Consider the following 16,409-nt stretch of genomic DNA (forward strand, 5'->3'; position numbering starts at 1 on the left):
AACAACAACAAAAAAACACGTGTTGAATCGTAGTGCTCTTTCTCTTACATTTTGTATAAATTGCACCATAGGAGCCCCAATGTGTTGATAGAGTATCTATATTGTAGTGTCGATATTCGAAATAGGTCTTTTACAAAAAAAACTCAGGCCTGCTCTGTTCTTTAAATGGACACATTTACCCATTTGTAAAATAAACCAAATATCTGAAAGTGTTTAATATATACAGTATTTTTTGGGGGGGGGGGGGGGGGATAGAACTTCATTGTCACAGAGAATAACAGCAGTCCTCCAAAGACGGAACATACAGTTTATGAGTGTCTATTTTATGGTATTTGCAAGCAATAGTGTTTCGAATTTTTGTTTATTATGTTGCATTTAACTTTACAGGGGTGTGTAGTCATTAATTCTTATTGAAGGGTTGGTTGGAGTGTTAGATTAATTTGTTTTACAGTTTGGTGATGGGAGCTGTCTTTGAGTCTTTTGGACCGTGGTTCTAGATTTGAGCGTCCCGTGGTGTTTTCCAGAGACAAGGAGAGAGAAAAGTGAGTGGCAGATATTTTCCTCCCTCCTAGAAAAAAAAAGAAAACAAATCCAATGTCATACATTTTGTTGATTAATACCGGTTTGTGTAATGTCTCTCCTATCTGAGGCTGAATAAAAATAACAATAATAATAATTAAATGATGTGAAAAACAATTGTAAATAGCACTGCGATTTATCCATTTTGTATTTATATTGCACTTAATTGAACGGTGTTTGTTTTTCTTCTTTCTACCCACATTTTTGCTGCTGTAGGCTGTAAATTTCCCCAGTGTGGGACAAATAAAGGATATCTTAATCCATAGATCCTCAGCGTAAGTGCAACTTCAACCCGCCCCGCCGTTCAATTTAGGGTTTAATTGGTGACTAAAGGGTGGCCTGCACTGACCGTCGAATTATAGCCGTTAGAGGGCGGCATTGCGCCCCCAACGCGTGCTAAAGAAATGCGACGCGCCTCTCGTGATGACCCAAAATACTTTTGCTTCTCGGCGCTCCACATTGCTCGCTTTGCCCTTTCGAAGTAAACCTTAACGCAACCGCTACCCTCGTCAATTTCACACAATGCTTTTACTTTGTTAAAACCGTTCGGTACTTCCTGTCCCGCTTCTGCTGCTTCACGTGAGTTTGATGTTGGGTGACAGCGTTTATCTCCATGTTAGACTGACTGCCAGCTGCGGCAACTTTATCAGACGGACTCAGAATGGAGAGAAGCTGACGCACTGTTATTCTCTGGACCGTTAACTTTCTTCGCGAAGATTTTCCCTCATGCCATTACAACCTACGTGACAGCGCTCCACATTATTTTGGGAACTTTTTGACCCGCTTACAACCGACTTTTCCTTATTGTTTTACCATCCTTTTGGACAGTTAGTGCGTAATTACGCAGCGTACGCAAAAAGGAATGGCTTCTCGTCGTAGACAAAAAACGGGAGTACAAACAATTTTACATGCGTGCCTCTCTATTTCTGTGGTTTTCTCATACAACATAGACTTGGAACATCCGTTGGTCTTCCGTGGACCCAATTCTAGTTTTTTTGGCTACTCTGTGCTGGAGCATTATCATGACAACACACGCTGGTGAGTTAGACGCCAATGCCGATGTTTTTCCCATTTATTTCAACAGCTCAAATTCAGGAGAAAGAAGGGGCATGTAACTGTTTTGATGAACTATTAACAAATGTTAAACTCGAAACATAGCGAATGTAAAAGACACTTGAGGGATGCTCATTGCTAAATTTTCATGGCTGTGTAATGACAACTCCGCATCTTTTCTCTTCCCTTGACGTGTTCAGGGTCATAGTTGGGGCTCCAAGGGCGAACTCTACCTACAGTAGCTCCGTGCACGCTCCTGGTGCTCTGTTCAAGTGCAGAGTCCACAGCAACCCGGAGCGCCGATGCACAGAGATGGACTTGGGAAGAGGTCAGTCACAGTCATGTGTTAAGCTGAGACATGCTCCCACATAAGAAAACTCCTATTCTCACACTCTGACCTTCCAAAATCTACATAAACTCCCCCCAACATCTGTTCTTTTTGATCAGAATAATAAAACCCTTTACCAGTCTTTTCTTTTTAGACCAACACTTGCAAGATTCACATGAAACAAGAGGCTTCTGTGTGCAGTGGTTTTCTCACTACAGTACTTGCCTGAACAAATATGATTTATTCCCCGGCTAATTTTTCCCTGCAGGGCAAAAAAGCTGAGCTTCTACCATCCACTGTCCAGCCTCATTTTCTGTTCTTGTTGTGGAGAACACCAGGGTGCATTCACGGCTTATGATACAATAAAATCACATGCTGATTTATAGGAAGCCTCATCTTGATCATTTCAGTTATCAAACTGTCGAAATGTGACTAACCTCCACCCTGGCATTATTTTAAATACTGTATAACGGAATTTATATTTGAGGTAAGACAGGAGAACTTTGCAACATATAAGTTGCAACACATCATACTTGAAAAAACATCCAGTATTCATCCTGTCACAATACAATTGAACCTCCAAAGTCAAACACAGAGCATTCTGGGATGCTGGTTTACTTTCAAGTTGTTCTAACTTCAAAACAGTTTTACTCATTGGAAATCTATGAATCGAATTAATTTGTTACATAAGGGGGAGGCGGGGGGGGGGGGGACCACGCTCACAACACCTTGAGTAACTGACACAAGCTGTTATTTCTATAGTTTAAAAAGATGAAGAGAGGAAAATGCATGAAAGTCATGCTGGGGGGAAAAATGTATCATTTGTTCCCAAGTTAATCGTGTCATGTGGTCATGAGCCATAATGCTCATCTTCACACGATTTTTCTGAGCATCTGTTTGGTAAAGTTAGTCTTAGAATGCAGTATGTATTTGGTTTTTGGTATTTGGTTAATCATATTGATCATTTTGTAGCCCGACAGTCATTGATCATCAGAAGTTGCATTTCATATTCTGTTTATCACCATTTTTTCAGGGCTATTTGTCATAAAATCCTTGGTTGAACTCCAAATCGTACTACTTTTGGAGCATAAAATCCCATTATACATGGATTCTCTTGTCTTGCAGTTGTGCAGCAACCTACCGACCACATTTAAACAAACAACTCCCTGTTTTTAAAGTGTCAGGATAGTCTTTGCCAAGCTGACAGGACAAGACCCAAAAGTCTGACAAGACCTGATGACTTTTTTTTTTCTACCGCAAACCTCCCTTTGTCCTGATATCATGACGTCTCTGCTCTCATTGTCCATCAGGAAACAAGCCCAGAGAGTCGTGTGGGAAGACTTGCCAAGGGGACAGAGACGACGAGTGGATGGGAGTAAGCCTGGCGCGTCAGAACAGAGCCGACGGCAGAGTACTGGTGAGTTGAGAACTGGGCCTGATTACAGCAACATCAGTGTAAAAAAAAAAATACTGCAAGGATGTGGTTTCACATTACCTCTTGGTATTCTCTCTCACTAAGACATTTGTTGTCTTATTACATGCCTTGGGTGGTTTTTAGTTCCTTCCTTTAGTTTCATTTATACACAGTAGCAGCAATTCATAATTCAAGTTATTCCAAGAGACTTTTTAATCATATGGCGTATATATGTTGGACTGTGTTTCTTATGCAGTGGAAAGACAAAGCAATGCTTTGACAAGGAGGGGTTTTGGTCAGTCGGGGCTTGATTTGGAAACAGAAGATAGTTCAGAAAAAAATAGCAGATAGTTCAGAAAAAAAACCCCACTACATATAAATATGTGGACATCAGGACAGTTTTGGAGAGTTAACTTTTGATGTTCTGATTGTTCAATTGCATTTGTGTAATGGTTATGGGGGAGTCTTTGAATGAGAGCATTATTTCACATAGTGTTCGGTGTATCTTTTCTAATCAGCGTTTAAAGAAAAAAAAGTAAAAGAAAAAGCAAAACACCAAATTAAAGTTGAAAACAAATAAAACAAAAAGAACACGAGGGCAGAGTCTCATGTTGTGTAGACAAGGAGCAAACTTTTTTTTAATTGGCAGTACATGGGCTTGTCTAATACGCAGAAGGAGGTCATGCCAAAGTTCGGACCATCAGCAGAAAAGTATTTCCCATCTGAGCGTCCACTTTGTGAGAGATCTGAATAATAAAACTGTGAGATTTATACCTTAGTGATTTGTAAGGCAGGCTTATGTCTTCTGCATACTTGGTTTTACAGAATTTGTGGTTTTCCTCAGATTTTAGCTTCAGACAAGTATTGCCAACTACCTACTTTCTGAGTCTTTCATCTAGGTCTAAATCTCACTTTCTGGGATGCTTGAATGAGCTCTATTTTTGTAGACAGTGCATTTGCGCCCAGCGGATCCTGAGTTCCATTTCGGCGCAGATCCGCTGTACCTTTGGCAGATAGAGTGTCTTGCAGATGTGCCTCTCAGAGCGACAATTTAGTGGCACAAAGTTAAATTCATTCATAAATATGTGTACAGAGGGCATCAAACCCTTTGAATCACTGTATAGGATTTTTAAAATCACCCCAAGCATTCACTTTGATAACCACGATTATAGTTGGCAGTGACTACTCCCACAGCGGTGCAGATCTCCCTTTGGATTGTACTCATCTGCAAAATGACTCGCATCAGGTCGAACCGGCCTCCACACGGAGATTTGCCACGTGCTGCGCAGGATATGTGCCTGTCTTGTAATGCCAAAAAAAGTTTCCATTCAAATTAATGGAATGAGGACTGTCAAAAGAAAATAATTTTGTGTCTTCTACAGTTAAGTTCACATGATAGGTAAGCAGGTTTTTGTAGGCTTCATCCCCTCTTTGGTGGTCCTTTATTAACCTCATAGCCCCTCTTATAATGGGTGGAAAGAGTACCATCAATCAGTCAAGCAGGGCCGAAGCAAGTTCTAGATTCATTGTGAGTCACTCCGATTTAATTTCAATACTCATTGGCTCGAACACCCGTCCGTCCCGCTGACTTCCTCCTCAGGGAGGAAAAATTACCAGAATCTTTCTCTCCCTCTGAGGGTTTCCGGGTCCTTCTTGGCGCCTGTTCAACCTGTACAAATATATGTTTTATACACACGAACGGAATCTTTTGGAATGACTTTGCATCAGCCTATTACCCCTGGCTCCTGTTTCAGGAATGTGAGTGAGAAGTTTCGCAACCTTTTGCTGCAATGAGTTGAGGCTGTCTCGATATGTACTGTACATGATAAAAGAACCGACGTGTGGCTAAACTGCTCTAAAGCCTTTTTTAACCATTTTTTTTTGTTCTCGTCATCTGAATGAGTCATGTTGCAACACATCAGGGGGTAACCGGCTGCTTGGCAGATGTTTCTTCCAAGGCGCTCATTGAACAGGAACATGACGATAAGCTGTGGCGCCATTGACAATGCACTCTTTCAGGTTATTCTCTTGCCATTTATGTACATGATTCAGCGAGATTAATTGAAGACGCCAATTATCCATGGGTCTGAATGTGAGTGAAAATGGTTGTCTTCCTTCACCAAAGGTCACCTGGGCTTGATCCCAGCTCAATTGCAACCCAAATGATGAAGAAGTCCTACAGAAAATGCATGGATGGTTGTTGGAAGTTGGACAGAAAAAATAGACCTAAAATCTTGTCAGTCTTTTTTTTTCTTCATTTTTCATTTTTCCATTGATAAGCAGTGAATTTTGACTGAACACAGCTCTGACCAGTCGGCAAATGAAATTAATTTGCCAACAGAGAGAGTAAAATCTAGCTGGATAAAAAATATCCACATCCATGTAACAGCACATGTACCGGAAACAGTGGCGCCGAGAGAAACTCTACAAAATGAAGGGATTAGAATAAATCAATACAGTTTGATGGAGCAAATGTTAGAATTTAGGTTATCAATGCAGGTCCGTGCTTCTGATACTATTGACGTCAGTAGAGAAGGCCTTGTTTGCCTTTTCTACCTGGCACTGACATTAACATTTCCTGGCTGGTCACCCAGTAATGTATATATTACACCAGTCTTTGTTAGAAGTACCAAGAACTAAACTGAGGCTCAGAGGGGATCGAGCCTTTTCTGTTGCTGGTCCCTCTCTCTGGAATGACCTCCCACTAAATATTCGGCAAGCCTCCTCGCTGCCCATCTTTAAAGCCCTCCTCAAAACTCACTTGTATTCTTTGGCGTTCGACTCAGCATGACTTAGATTTGTTCTTGATTTTACTGCTTGGTGCTTTCTACCGCCTTTATTACGGATTCGTCTTACTGTTTATTGTGTATGTTAAATCGCTCCATGTACAGCACTTTGTATGCAGCGATGGCTGTTTGAAAGTGCCCTATAAATACTGTTGACTTGACTTGACTTGACTTGATATGTATAAAATAACTGATCAAATGCAAATGATTTTGATATTATTTTAAGTTCAGATTTTGTTGCTTAAAGCTTTTGTGCTCCTTAACTTACATACAATTCTTCCACACTGCATGTTGAACGCCATAAGGGCTTGCATTGAGCGATGCAAGGTTCCACATCCTCTGAGAGCCACTGACTCCAGCCCAGCAAGGACAACGTCTTGCTGTCCAGGTCACCAGCTTTCTGTACACGTTTTAAAAGAGTAAACGTCGTGTTTTTATTTCCTGCAGGCATGTGCCCACCGCTGGAAAAATGTCTACTACGACTCAGAGCATATCCTCCCGCATGGATACTGCTCGATCATCCCGCCGAATCTCCAGGGCAGGACACAGCCCCTCATCCCATGTTATGAAGGTACAGTGGACCATTTGACATGGTATAGTTTCCGAGTTTGTCTGTGTTGTGCGATTGTAGCAGCCCCCACTCTGCTTTTTTTAAACACACTTATTTTTCCTCCTTTCTGAGCCTGTAACCCTCTAATATTTGACTCATTCAGTGCATAAAGCATAGCCGCTTAAATGAAGTGGAACCTCCAAAAGTCAAACATGGGTCATGGGTCGTTGTTATACTTGATGTATTCCAAGTTGTTTGAATCTAAAACACCCACTTCTATTGCATCATTTCCCCTCAAATCAAACCGCTGCCATTATTGTCTTCTTTAACTGTACGGACAATGTTTGAAGTCACTTCATTGTCTGAACTGTGATTACCAGTACAAAGGCGATTTAACAACCGTGTTGTGAAACTAAAATAAAGTAAAACCACTCACCCATTCAATACACCCGACAGACTGCCAAGAAAAGGTAACAGGGAGATTTTTGCATGGCGATATTGTCACCGGGGTGGTGTCTCAAAGGTCTGACGGGAATTGATCATCCGTACGGTACCTGCTTTTGGCTACATGTGAGTCCCATATTAGCATTTGCTTGGTGAAATGGACGGATTTTCTAGGTGGTCCGATTGATTTATATGCTCAAAGATAGACCTTTTCCTATATAGCTATAAGTTTCATTGAAGGTTCTATGGTCACCATCCCACTTTTCTGTGATGGCATCACAAAAAACACCCACAAAAAAAATGATGAAAAAAATGCAAATGAAGGAAAATCTGAATACACTCATGTAGTTAATCCTTCAAATGCTCAAATGATGACGGTTTAAAGTTTTGTTGGACTTTTTCTTCTATGAACTGTTGCTTAAGCTCCAAATTGTACCACGTTTGGACCATTCCGCTCCCTGTGTTATGTATTAATAATAATGATAGCTTGTATTTAGTGTATTTAGATTTAGATTATGTCGTTTATGTAGTGCCTATATAAGGGACCCAAAAGTATTTATTTATATTGTGCGACGCGAGTGTGCAAATCCATTTTAGTCACGATACGTGCGTTCAAGCAGCCGCCACATCCGCTTTTGAGCCTCTGAAAACGGGTAGAGTGAAGTGTGACCTCCCCTCCGCGAGTCCAACAAAAGTACACTTGTGAGGTTGAAAGTACGTGTCGGTTTGGTTAATTCTCAAAGGAGATTTCATACCCTCTATTTCGACAAAAAAAAAAATACATTTGTGCTTCCAGTGACGTTTTTGGGGGTCTCACTTCCCTCCAAGTCAGCAGCAGTAGACTTGACGATTTGTGTTGTATTCAACTTACTGCTCATTTTACGCTGATCCAAGTTGAGCTTTTTTTTGTAACCTGAGAGCGTCCCCCTCAAAGTGAGTGGTCTGGTTGGATGTTGCAAGGCTCCTTTCTGCCTACGCTCTGCTCCCCCAAATTCCTCTTGGATGTGACCAGCTCCTTGACTAGCTCCATATGGAATGCTGAGAGAGAGAGAGAAAGAGAAAACTCCAGTAAATGTTTGATCAAGCACACAGTGAAATAATTTGTGGTTTGTTTTTTGTGTCCAGATTATAAGCAGAAGTATGGGGAAGAGCACGGCTCCTGCCAAGCTGGGATAGCGGGAGTTTTTAGAGAGGTCAGTAACAGTGCTTGTTCATCTTCTTAATCTCTTTAACACATACAATGAGAAAATGATGATTATTTAATGTTTTCATCACGTATACTTAATTCGACTCCTCACTTACTTGATCTGGTCCGGGCGATTTATTTGAAGACTGCAAGAGTCTATTTTTACTCTGTGGGAACATGAGAATATTTTTTTATGTTTGTCAGCAACATCTTTTAGGATGTGAAATGATGTGGAAAATTCAACTTGTAAAGATAGTATGACACATTTGTGTTGCCGGTTGTCTGCAAACTTATGTTCCCCTTGGCTGCAGTGAGCTCTCTTTGCCCATGGGGTGCTTCCCCGAGATAAAACGATTAAGAAAACACACGTTTCCTTTTTTTTCTGAATATAACGGGGGATGCACTACTGACCGATGACATCATCCGCTGTCGGACAATAGTGTTTTGTCCACCGCTCCACCTTTAAGCAGCCTGAGTGAAGCCCAAGGGAGCGGAATAGATGAGGTCCCACACTGTCTTTCTGTGAAATGTACTGTAGAGTTCATCAGAAGTAAGGTATACGTTAAACATGCGCCCAATGGAGACATTAGGTTTTCTATACATTTGCAATATAATTCTTTCCCGATGGTGCTCAAAAGCAGCAAGTCTCAAATTGCAGTCAAAGTCAATTCAGGCAGAGCCGATCACAGACCTGTCTTCGTTTGAAATGAATGTTCCTCCCACGGAGAATAAAATGTGACGGTTGAAGTAATCTTACCATGCGCACTTGTGACTGATTGAAGCTGCTTTTCTCTGTCACTTTATAATGCTTAACAGTCACGCAAGTGTAAAATTGAGTTCAAAAGTTAAGACGAGAACGCTATGACAAAATGTAATGCTTTGGCGAGCCGCATTGTATTGTTTGTGTTGTTTTTAACATTCAGTTGTCGAATAAGTGTAACTAGTTCTTAGTGAGGCAAAACTACTAGTGGGCGTTTTGTTTCTAATTGTAGGGTTCAGGAAGCTACTAGTGTATGACATAAGGCAGCTTCATTTATCTCGTGCATTTCATACACGGCGATGAGTGGTTAAGACGTCCGCCTCACAGTGCAGAGGTACAGGGTTCGATTCGGGCTCTGGCCTTTCCAGAGTTTGCATGTTCTCTCCGTGCCCGCGTGGGTTTTCTCTGGGTACTCCGGTTTCCTCACTCATTCCAATAACATGCATGGCAGGTTAATGGAATGCTCTAAATTGTCCCTCGGTGTAAGCGTGAGTTGCACTGAAGACATTTAAGTGCAAAGTGAAGAAATACAAAGTAGCTTTCTAAAATTATAATTGAACATAGAGTGCAAGAACAATTAAACATGATTTCAAAAATGCTTTAAATGACCTTAATGATTACATTTTGAACCTGAATTTAAAAGCATAATAAGGTTTAATTGTGGCTGTAGTAATGACAAAATGTTACTCGTATGTTTGATTCGTGCACCCTATTCACTCTGCCGTTGTAGTGAATTGTCCTATTTCTGAGGACAAATACAACATGGGCTTGTATTAAGATTAAGAAAACCTTTATTAGTCTCGCAATGGAGAAATTCCAGATTCACAGCAGCAAAGTTATGAAAGGAAGAAGTAGAACAACAAAAAAATAGGAGCTGCTGGAAAGGCAGGTATATTAACCACATCAACCAAATTCTCAAATGCTCTCCTCTAATTTTGTTGATTTTATTTCAAATGAGTATAGAGTGTGGTTTTAAAAGGAGAAAAGTTAAATCTCAAACACTTCAATCGACAAAGGATCACTGTTGAGCTGTTAAGGCATTTGAGTGCCCCCACTCCCCCACCAACAAGCCCCCACTCCTGCAAGAATGTATGGAATTTCTTAAAAAGATGTCCAACTGTTAAATCTTGGCCTCGTCTACACCGAGATCCATGGGCTCACCGGTCGCCAGATGTTTGGCGTCTGTGACTGATGGCTAGGACTGTGCGTGCGCGTGTCTGTGTGTGTGTGTGAACGATCTACCATAAAGTGGTGTCACAGGTGACACAATAAAGCAGGATGTTGGGGGTTTTTTTCCAAGTTGAAAGTTTGCGTGGAGTCTAATTATTTTTTTTTTTTTAAAGAGAGACTGTAAGAGAAACATTGGAAGTAAATACTGTATGTGTGTGTGGTCAGTCTTAATTGTCATTCCCCGGCCACGGCTCCAATTGCATCAAACTGTCACAGTGTCGAGCCGTGACTAAAGAAGTCATCCTACAGCTGTCAATTTTGCACGGGTTCTGCATTCCTCGTCACACTTCTTGGCCTCCAGCTGGGTGGTTTCGCAGCAGATAGCGCACAACCGGCTGTGGCCTTCGGTTAACCAAAATTTCACCCTGCGGCACTTGTGTTTTTCAACTCGAGTGGTGCAGAGGAAAGGTAATCCATTTCCACAAAGAGAGAAGGATCTGAATGAGCGTGGTGGGGGTTGTATTTTCAGGAGCTGGTGGTGATGGGGGCCCCTGGGTCTTACTACTGGACCGGGACAATTAAGGTTTACAACCTGACGTCTGACACCTTCTACAGTCCAAACAAAGATGATATTGACTCACACAGATACAGCTACCTTGGTGAGAGGCAGTTAACATGAATGAGTGTCTAATATAAAAGTCCAACAAATCAAAGACGGCTCACCCTACCTGTGTGTGTGAAGGCTATGCTGTGACTGCGGGACACTTCTCTTCACCGAATGTGATTGACATAGCGGCAGGGGCGCCTCAGCACAATAGCAGCGGGAAGGTATGGTCACCACATCTTTCAGCTGGTGCCGATCGCAACACTGATCATGTTTTTTTTCTCCACCCCCCCCCCCCCCCCCCAGGTTTACATTTTCAAAATTGATGGCGTGTCTTTGGTGAAGAGTTTTCAAGCCTCAGGGAAAATGGTATGGCTTCAAATGTGGTTTAAATGCACACTGACAGTCCTGTTTTCAATCACCACACAGAGGCTACCGTCTGCCAGGGACCACGTCATGAATTGTGATGCCGTTTAGACAATGTAATACTGCAATATTTAGCTCTGTATTTAAGTGATGTAGCTAATATTTTGCAGAGAGGGAACCTAAGAGGACTCTCTAAACCACTGGTGTCAAAGTCAAGGCCCGGGGGCCAGATCTGGCCCTCCACATCATTTTATGTGGCCTGCGAAAGCAAATCAAACATGGCAACTTCCATCATGCTTGCTAAAATATGTACCAAAAATTATTATTATAAGTTATTCATATCCCACTTTATATATATATATATATATATATATATATATATATATATATATATATATATATATATAATTTTTTTTTCATTTTACAGTCTTAATGTTCTGTAGAACATTATCAAATGAAACATAGCTTTCCCCAAATAAATATTCCCTTGAAATCAACTTTATGTTGAACTCTTCCTTTGATATCGATGCACCTTTACGAGGGAGCATACCATCAGTCAATCAGTCTGTCTGCATGTCAATGATGAAACGATGGAGAAAAAAAATGTCTGTGATCTGACCCAATGCTCTGTGGCTCGGCTTGGTTCCAGATGGGCTCTTACTTTGGCTCCTCATTGTGTGCAGTTGATCTGAACAAAGACGGCCTGTCAGACCTGCTGGTGGGGGCACCCATGCACAGCCAGCTACGGGATGAAGGCCGTGTATCTGTGTACCTCAGCAAGGGCAATGTAAGTTGGGATCTTGTGGCTTGACAAGGTTATACCACCATGTACACTGCTGAAACTACCACCACTCACAAGTTATTTTGTTACAAAGCTCTGCATGATTCCACCACGAGCTTCCGTTTAACATCATGAGATCTTCGTGTGTGTTGTCCTCACCGCCTGCCTGTATGTACATTTTTTTTCAGGGAGTGATGGAGGAGCAGGCCATTTTGAGCGGAGACAATGCTTACAACGCCCACTTTGGAGAGTACATTTCCGCGATTGGAGACATCGATGACGATGGCTACCAAGGTCAGTGTGAAGTAATAGCATCACGATCCACTTACGCGGTGACCTCAGGGCCGGCGTAGGGCAGTACGACTCAGGTGGTCGAGTGGCCATCAAGTAATTGCTATTTGCTGCATACCACTTTTCTGACAGTGCAGTTAAGTATGCTTACTGAATGAAAACAACACATGCTCAGATGTTGGTTGTCTTGTAAACAATGATTGCATTCACAAATTATGCAGATTATGCACTTCCACAGCTCTATCAACGTCAAGCAACCACTTTGCTTTTTTTTTCTTGAGTTAGAAGTAAAAAATAAAGTGACCTTGTATGTTGTGCAATCAAGGAAGTATTTCACAAACTTTCAATAAATACTTTTCTTCTTTGTCCACTGTCATGGCACATGTAGATGAGCTATTTTTAATTTATTTTCTTTTAATTGTCTGCTTCAGTTGCAGTCAATCGCTTACCATTAAAGTAGCTCAAACTGCCATTCTAACATTTTATTAGTATGCGCTCATCTCATGTCGCACCATTTCTTGGTTTCAACAGTTTCGTGGCGTGCATCCAGGCACAGTTTTTGTTTGTGGGCGGAAAATGGCCGCTAGCAATTATAAATCATGTTCTTACCCATTATCATTATAACCTTCTTGATGTCAAAAAGAGACAGACAGACCGACTGACTAGCAGAGTTACCCTTTAATTTCAACAAACATATGTAAAAATAAGAGTTTTTATGAAGATAAATGCCTCATTGATTCATGATTAGTTAATTATTGAATGTTAGATACTCAAACGTGCCGTCCCCTTTTTTGACTCCTGGTGTGGTGTGCTTCAACTGCATCAAAGCTTGAATGTGTTGCTTTCTGTGGAAACGGCATATAGTATACATCCATTCATTCATCTTCCGAGCCGCTTGATCCTCACTAGGGTCGCGGGGTGTGCTGGAGCGTATCCCTGCTGTCTTCGGGCAGTAGGCGGGGGAAAAACCTGAATCGGTTGCCAGCCAATCGCAGGGCACACAGAAATGAACAACCATTCGCACTCACACTCACACCTAGGGACAATTTAGAGTGTTCAATCAGCCTGCCACGCATGTTTTTGGAATGTGGGAGGAAACCGGAGCACCCGGAGAAAACCCACGCAGGCCCGGGGAGAACATGCAAACTCCACACAGGGAGGCCGGAGCTGGAATCGAACCCGGTACCTCTGCACTGTGAAGCCGACGTGCTAACCACTGGACTATCGGGCCGCCCCGGGATATAGTAATGGTCTTCAAATGCTCTTGCCAGTGCTTTATAGTCTTATTTCTAATCTCTCATAAGGTCATGCTACTTTTTATAGCCACCAACAACACTTAGTTGTCTGTTAGTAATCTATAGCTAGTCGCTTGTGGCCCAAGTGTGTACTGTGCAGCCAAAACAAACACTAAAGCCTCAATGCTTCACAAACACCGGGTCTGCCATCCTTGCATTTCAATTGTCAAATATTCCTTTGCAGATGTAGCCATAGGAGCTCCCAAAGAGGATGACTGTAGTGGAGCTGTTTATATCTATCACGGGGATGCCGCAGGAATCATCAGCAAATATTCCATGGTAAGACATTGCTGTGCAGAAATGCATGCATCATGTAGACTGGGTGTTGGATTTTCAATTGAAAACATACGCTCGCCATGCATGTGTGTCAAATAACCACTCTTGAGGTAATATAGAATTGTGAGTAGAATGCGGTCCATGGAATTAATGTTAAATTTTTCACTGAGCCGGACCGTAATGAGCCACAGTGCATTTCCATGCTGAAAATCCCTTATGTAACCCCGCAAGCCATTTTAGACCAGAAAGCCTTAACCGCAGTACTGCCCAAATAGTTCCAACCGTATCTTCACACACCGATGAGAGTGGTATACTTTATTACAGTAATATTTAATTTGTGGATTAAACTGACATTTGTTTTATTTTAGTAGTGATATAATTTCCTCTTGGGGCTTGGATCATTACTAGTTTTGCCTAGTGTTAATACTAAGGCGTGTTTTTGTAAGCATCGATCTTGTACTGAAGGTCTGCTCATGAACACATATTGTATATCCAATTTTGTTTGGACAATTAACACGCTGGGTTGATTAGATATGGCTTTATCAGGATGCAGCACAGGCTAACTGGAACAAAGAGTTGAGTGTGTTTCCTTGCCAATCGGCCAGACCATGAATACAATCTCAATTCTAGTGAGTGTCAAGTCAAGTCAAGTCAAGTCAACAATATTTATAGAGCACTTTCAAACAGCCATCGCTGCATACAAAGTGCTGTACATGGAGCGATTTAACATACACAATAAACAGTAAGACGAAATGGTAATAAAGGCGGTAGAAAGCACCAAGCAGTAAAATCATGCTGAGTCCAACGCCAAAGAATACAAGTGAGTTTTGAGGAGGGCTATAAAGATGGGCAGCGAGGAGGCTTGCCGAATGTTCAGTGGGAGGTCATTCCAGAGAGAGGGACCAGCAACAGAAAAGGCTCGATCCCCTCTGAGCCTCAGTTTAGTTCTTGGTACTTCTAACAAAGACTGGTCCACAGACCTAAGGCGCCGGGCAGGTGTGTAGGGGGGCGGATGAGCTCAGAGAGATAAGGTGGCGTAAGATTATTTAGAGATTTGAAAACAGAGGAGGATCTTGAAAATAACTCTAAAATGAATGGGGAGCCAATGAAGGGATGCCAGAGTAGGAGTTATATGCTCCCTCTTACGAGTACCAGTCAAGAGGCGAGCAGCGGCATTCTGTACCAGCTGAAGGCGCTTAATGGAGGACTGGCTGACTCCAAAGTACAGGGCATTACAGTAATCGAGCCGGGATGTGACAAAGGCATGGATTACTGTCTCAAAGTGTTCATGTGAGATTAAGTGAAATGTCGATTCTAACGCAACCAGAAAATGTATTTTTCAAATCACAGATCAAACACCTGTTGGAATTTTGCCTTTGAGCTCCTTATTAGATAACTACAAGCTGTGCAACAATCACTAAAACAACAGAATTTCTACTCAGTAGAGTAGCGTATTTTGGCCAGCTGTCTAAGGTGAAAGGTGTCATGTAATATTAGTGAAACACAGACTACAGTAAGCATTTAATGATAAGATTTTTTTAACAGCAGCAGAGTGTACTGTAAATCACATCTAAGTATGTACTGTATTATGTCAAAAGTTGATGTAAAAGGCAAATTTGTGGACACGCCACTCCAAAACTCGACATGTTTTTCTAATGACCCCAAGTGCTTTTAAATCTGTTTCTGTGGAAAAGCAAACACCAAGCAAAGTGGAAGTCTCACAGTGTTCATGTTCATGTATTTTAAGGGGTACTATCTTGTGTTACAGAAAATAACTGGGCGTGGTTTCAACCCTGGTCTCCAGATGTTTGGACAGGCAATATCTGGCAGTGTGGATATGGACAGTAATGGATACACAGGTAGGATCAAATCAGATTTTTTATTTTTCCCAATAGCATCATAAAGATGATGTGAAAACCTCATAACCAGAAAAGTAACCATAAATATTTGATTTTCAAGGTCACAAGTTCTGACCCTCATTCTCTTGTAAGAGCCTCACTTAAGACTCGTGACAGAGGCATTTTGTTGACAGCATTCCTCAGAACAGATTCAATCCTAACCAAAATGACTGACTCAATGGTTCTTTGGTAATCTATTGCAGGTGTATCAAATGATGTCATCCACATTATGTTGCTTGATCACTGGCATATTCTTGTTGCAGATGTCACAATTGGAGCTTTCATGACGGATAGTGTTGTGCTACTGAGGTGAGGAATCGTTACACTCCAGTACCATGTAGGGAAAGAGGCAATGTCTTTTTCTTTTCTCGACTTTGACTCGCTCTTAATCTCTGTCCAATATGGTGCTAGGTCCCGGCCTGTCATTACAGTGGACGTCACCATCTTTTTACCTGTGTCCATCAACATTTCTGTACCTCAGTGCCACGAAGGCCAGAACATAAACTGCTTCATCATCACCGTTTGCATGCGCTTCCATGGAAGACAACTACCTGGACAAATAGGTGAGGATGAGAGAACATTAGTAGGTTTCACACACACACACACACACACACACACACACACACAC

General features: G+C 41.7%; 1 protein-coding gene across 1 annotated transcript in view; it reads left to right on the plus strand.

Annotated features, from left to right (window-relative positions):
* The first annotated feature begins 1,162 nt into the window (after positions 1-1,162).
* The window catches only part of itga9 (integrin, alpha 9), a 46,390-nt gene continuing 31,143 nt past the window's right edge, over positions 1,163-16,409 (plus strand). Inside the window, exons 1-14 of the mRNA XM_052079589.1 lie at positions 1,163-1,617; positions 1,833-1,960; positions 3,271-3,377; positions 6,608-6,731; positions 8,280-8,347; positions 10,800-10,929; positions 11,013-11,098; positions 11,181-11,243; positions 11,890-12,027; positions 12,210-12,315; positions 13,792-13,886; positions 15,652-15,742; positions 16,045-16,090; positions 16,193-16,344. Of these exons, the coding sequence (XP_051935549.1) occupies positions 1,442-1,617; positions 1,833-1,960; positions 3,271-3,377; positions 6,608-6,731; positions 8,280-8,347; positions 10,800-10,929; positions 11,013-11,098; positions 11,181-11,243; positions 11,890-12,027; positions 12,210-12,315; positions 13,792-13,886; positions 15,652-15,742; positions 16,045-16,090; positions 16,193-16,344 (1,510 nt within the window). The 5' untranslated portion in view covers positions 1,163-1,441. The remainder of the gene's footprint in view (positions 1,618-1,832; positions 1,961-3,270; positions 3,378-6,607; positions 6,732-8,279; positions 8,348-10,799; positions 10,930-11,012; positions 11,099-11,180; positions 11,244-11,889; positions 12,028-12,209; positions 12,316-13,791; positions 13,887-15,651; positions 15,743-16,044; positions 16,091-16,192; positions 16,345-16,409) is intronic.

Source organism: Hippocampus zosterae, chromosome 11 (genome assembly GCF_025434085.1).
Source record: "Hippocampus zosterae strain Florida chromosome 11, ASM2543408v3, whole genome shotgun sequence".
NCBI classification, from domain to species: Eukaryota; Metazoa; Chordata; class Actinopteri; order Syngnathiformes; family Syngnathidae; genus Hippocampus; species Hippocampus zosterae.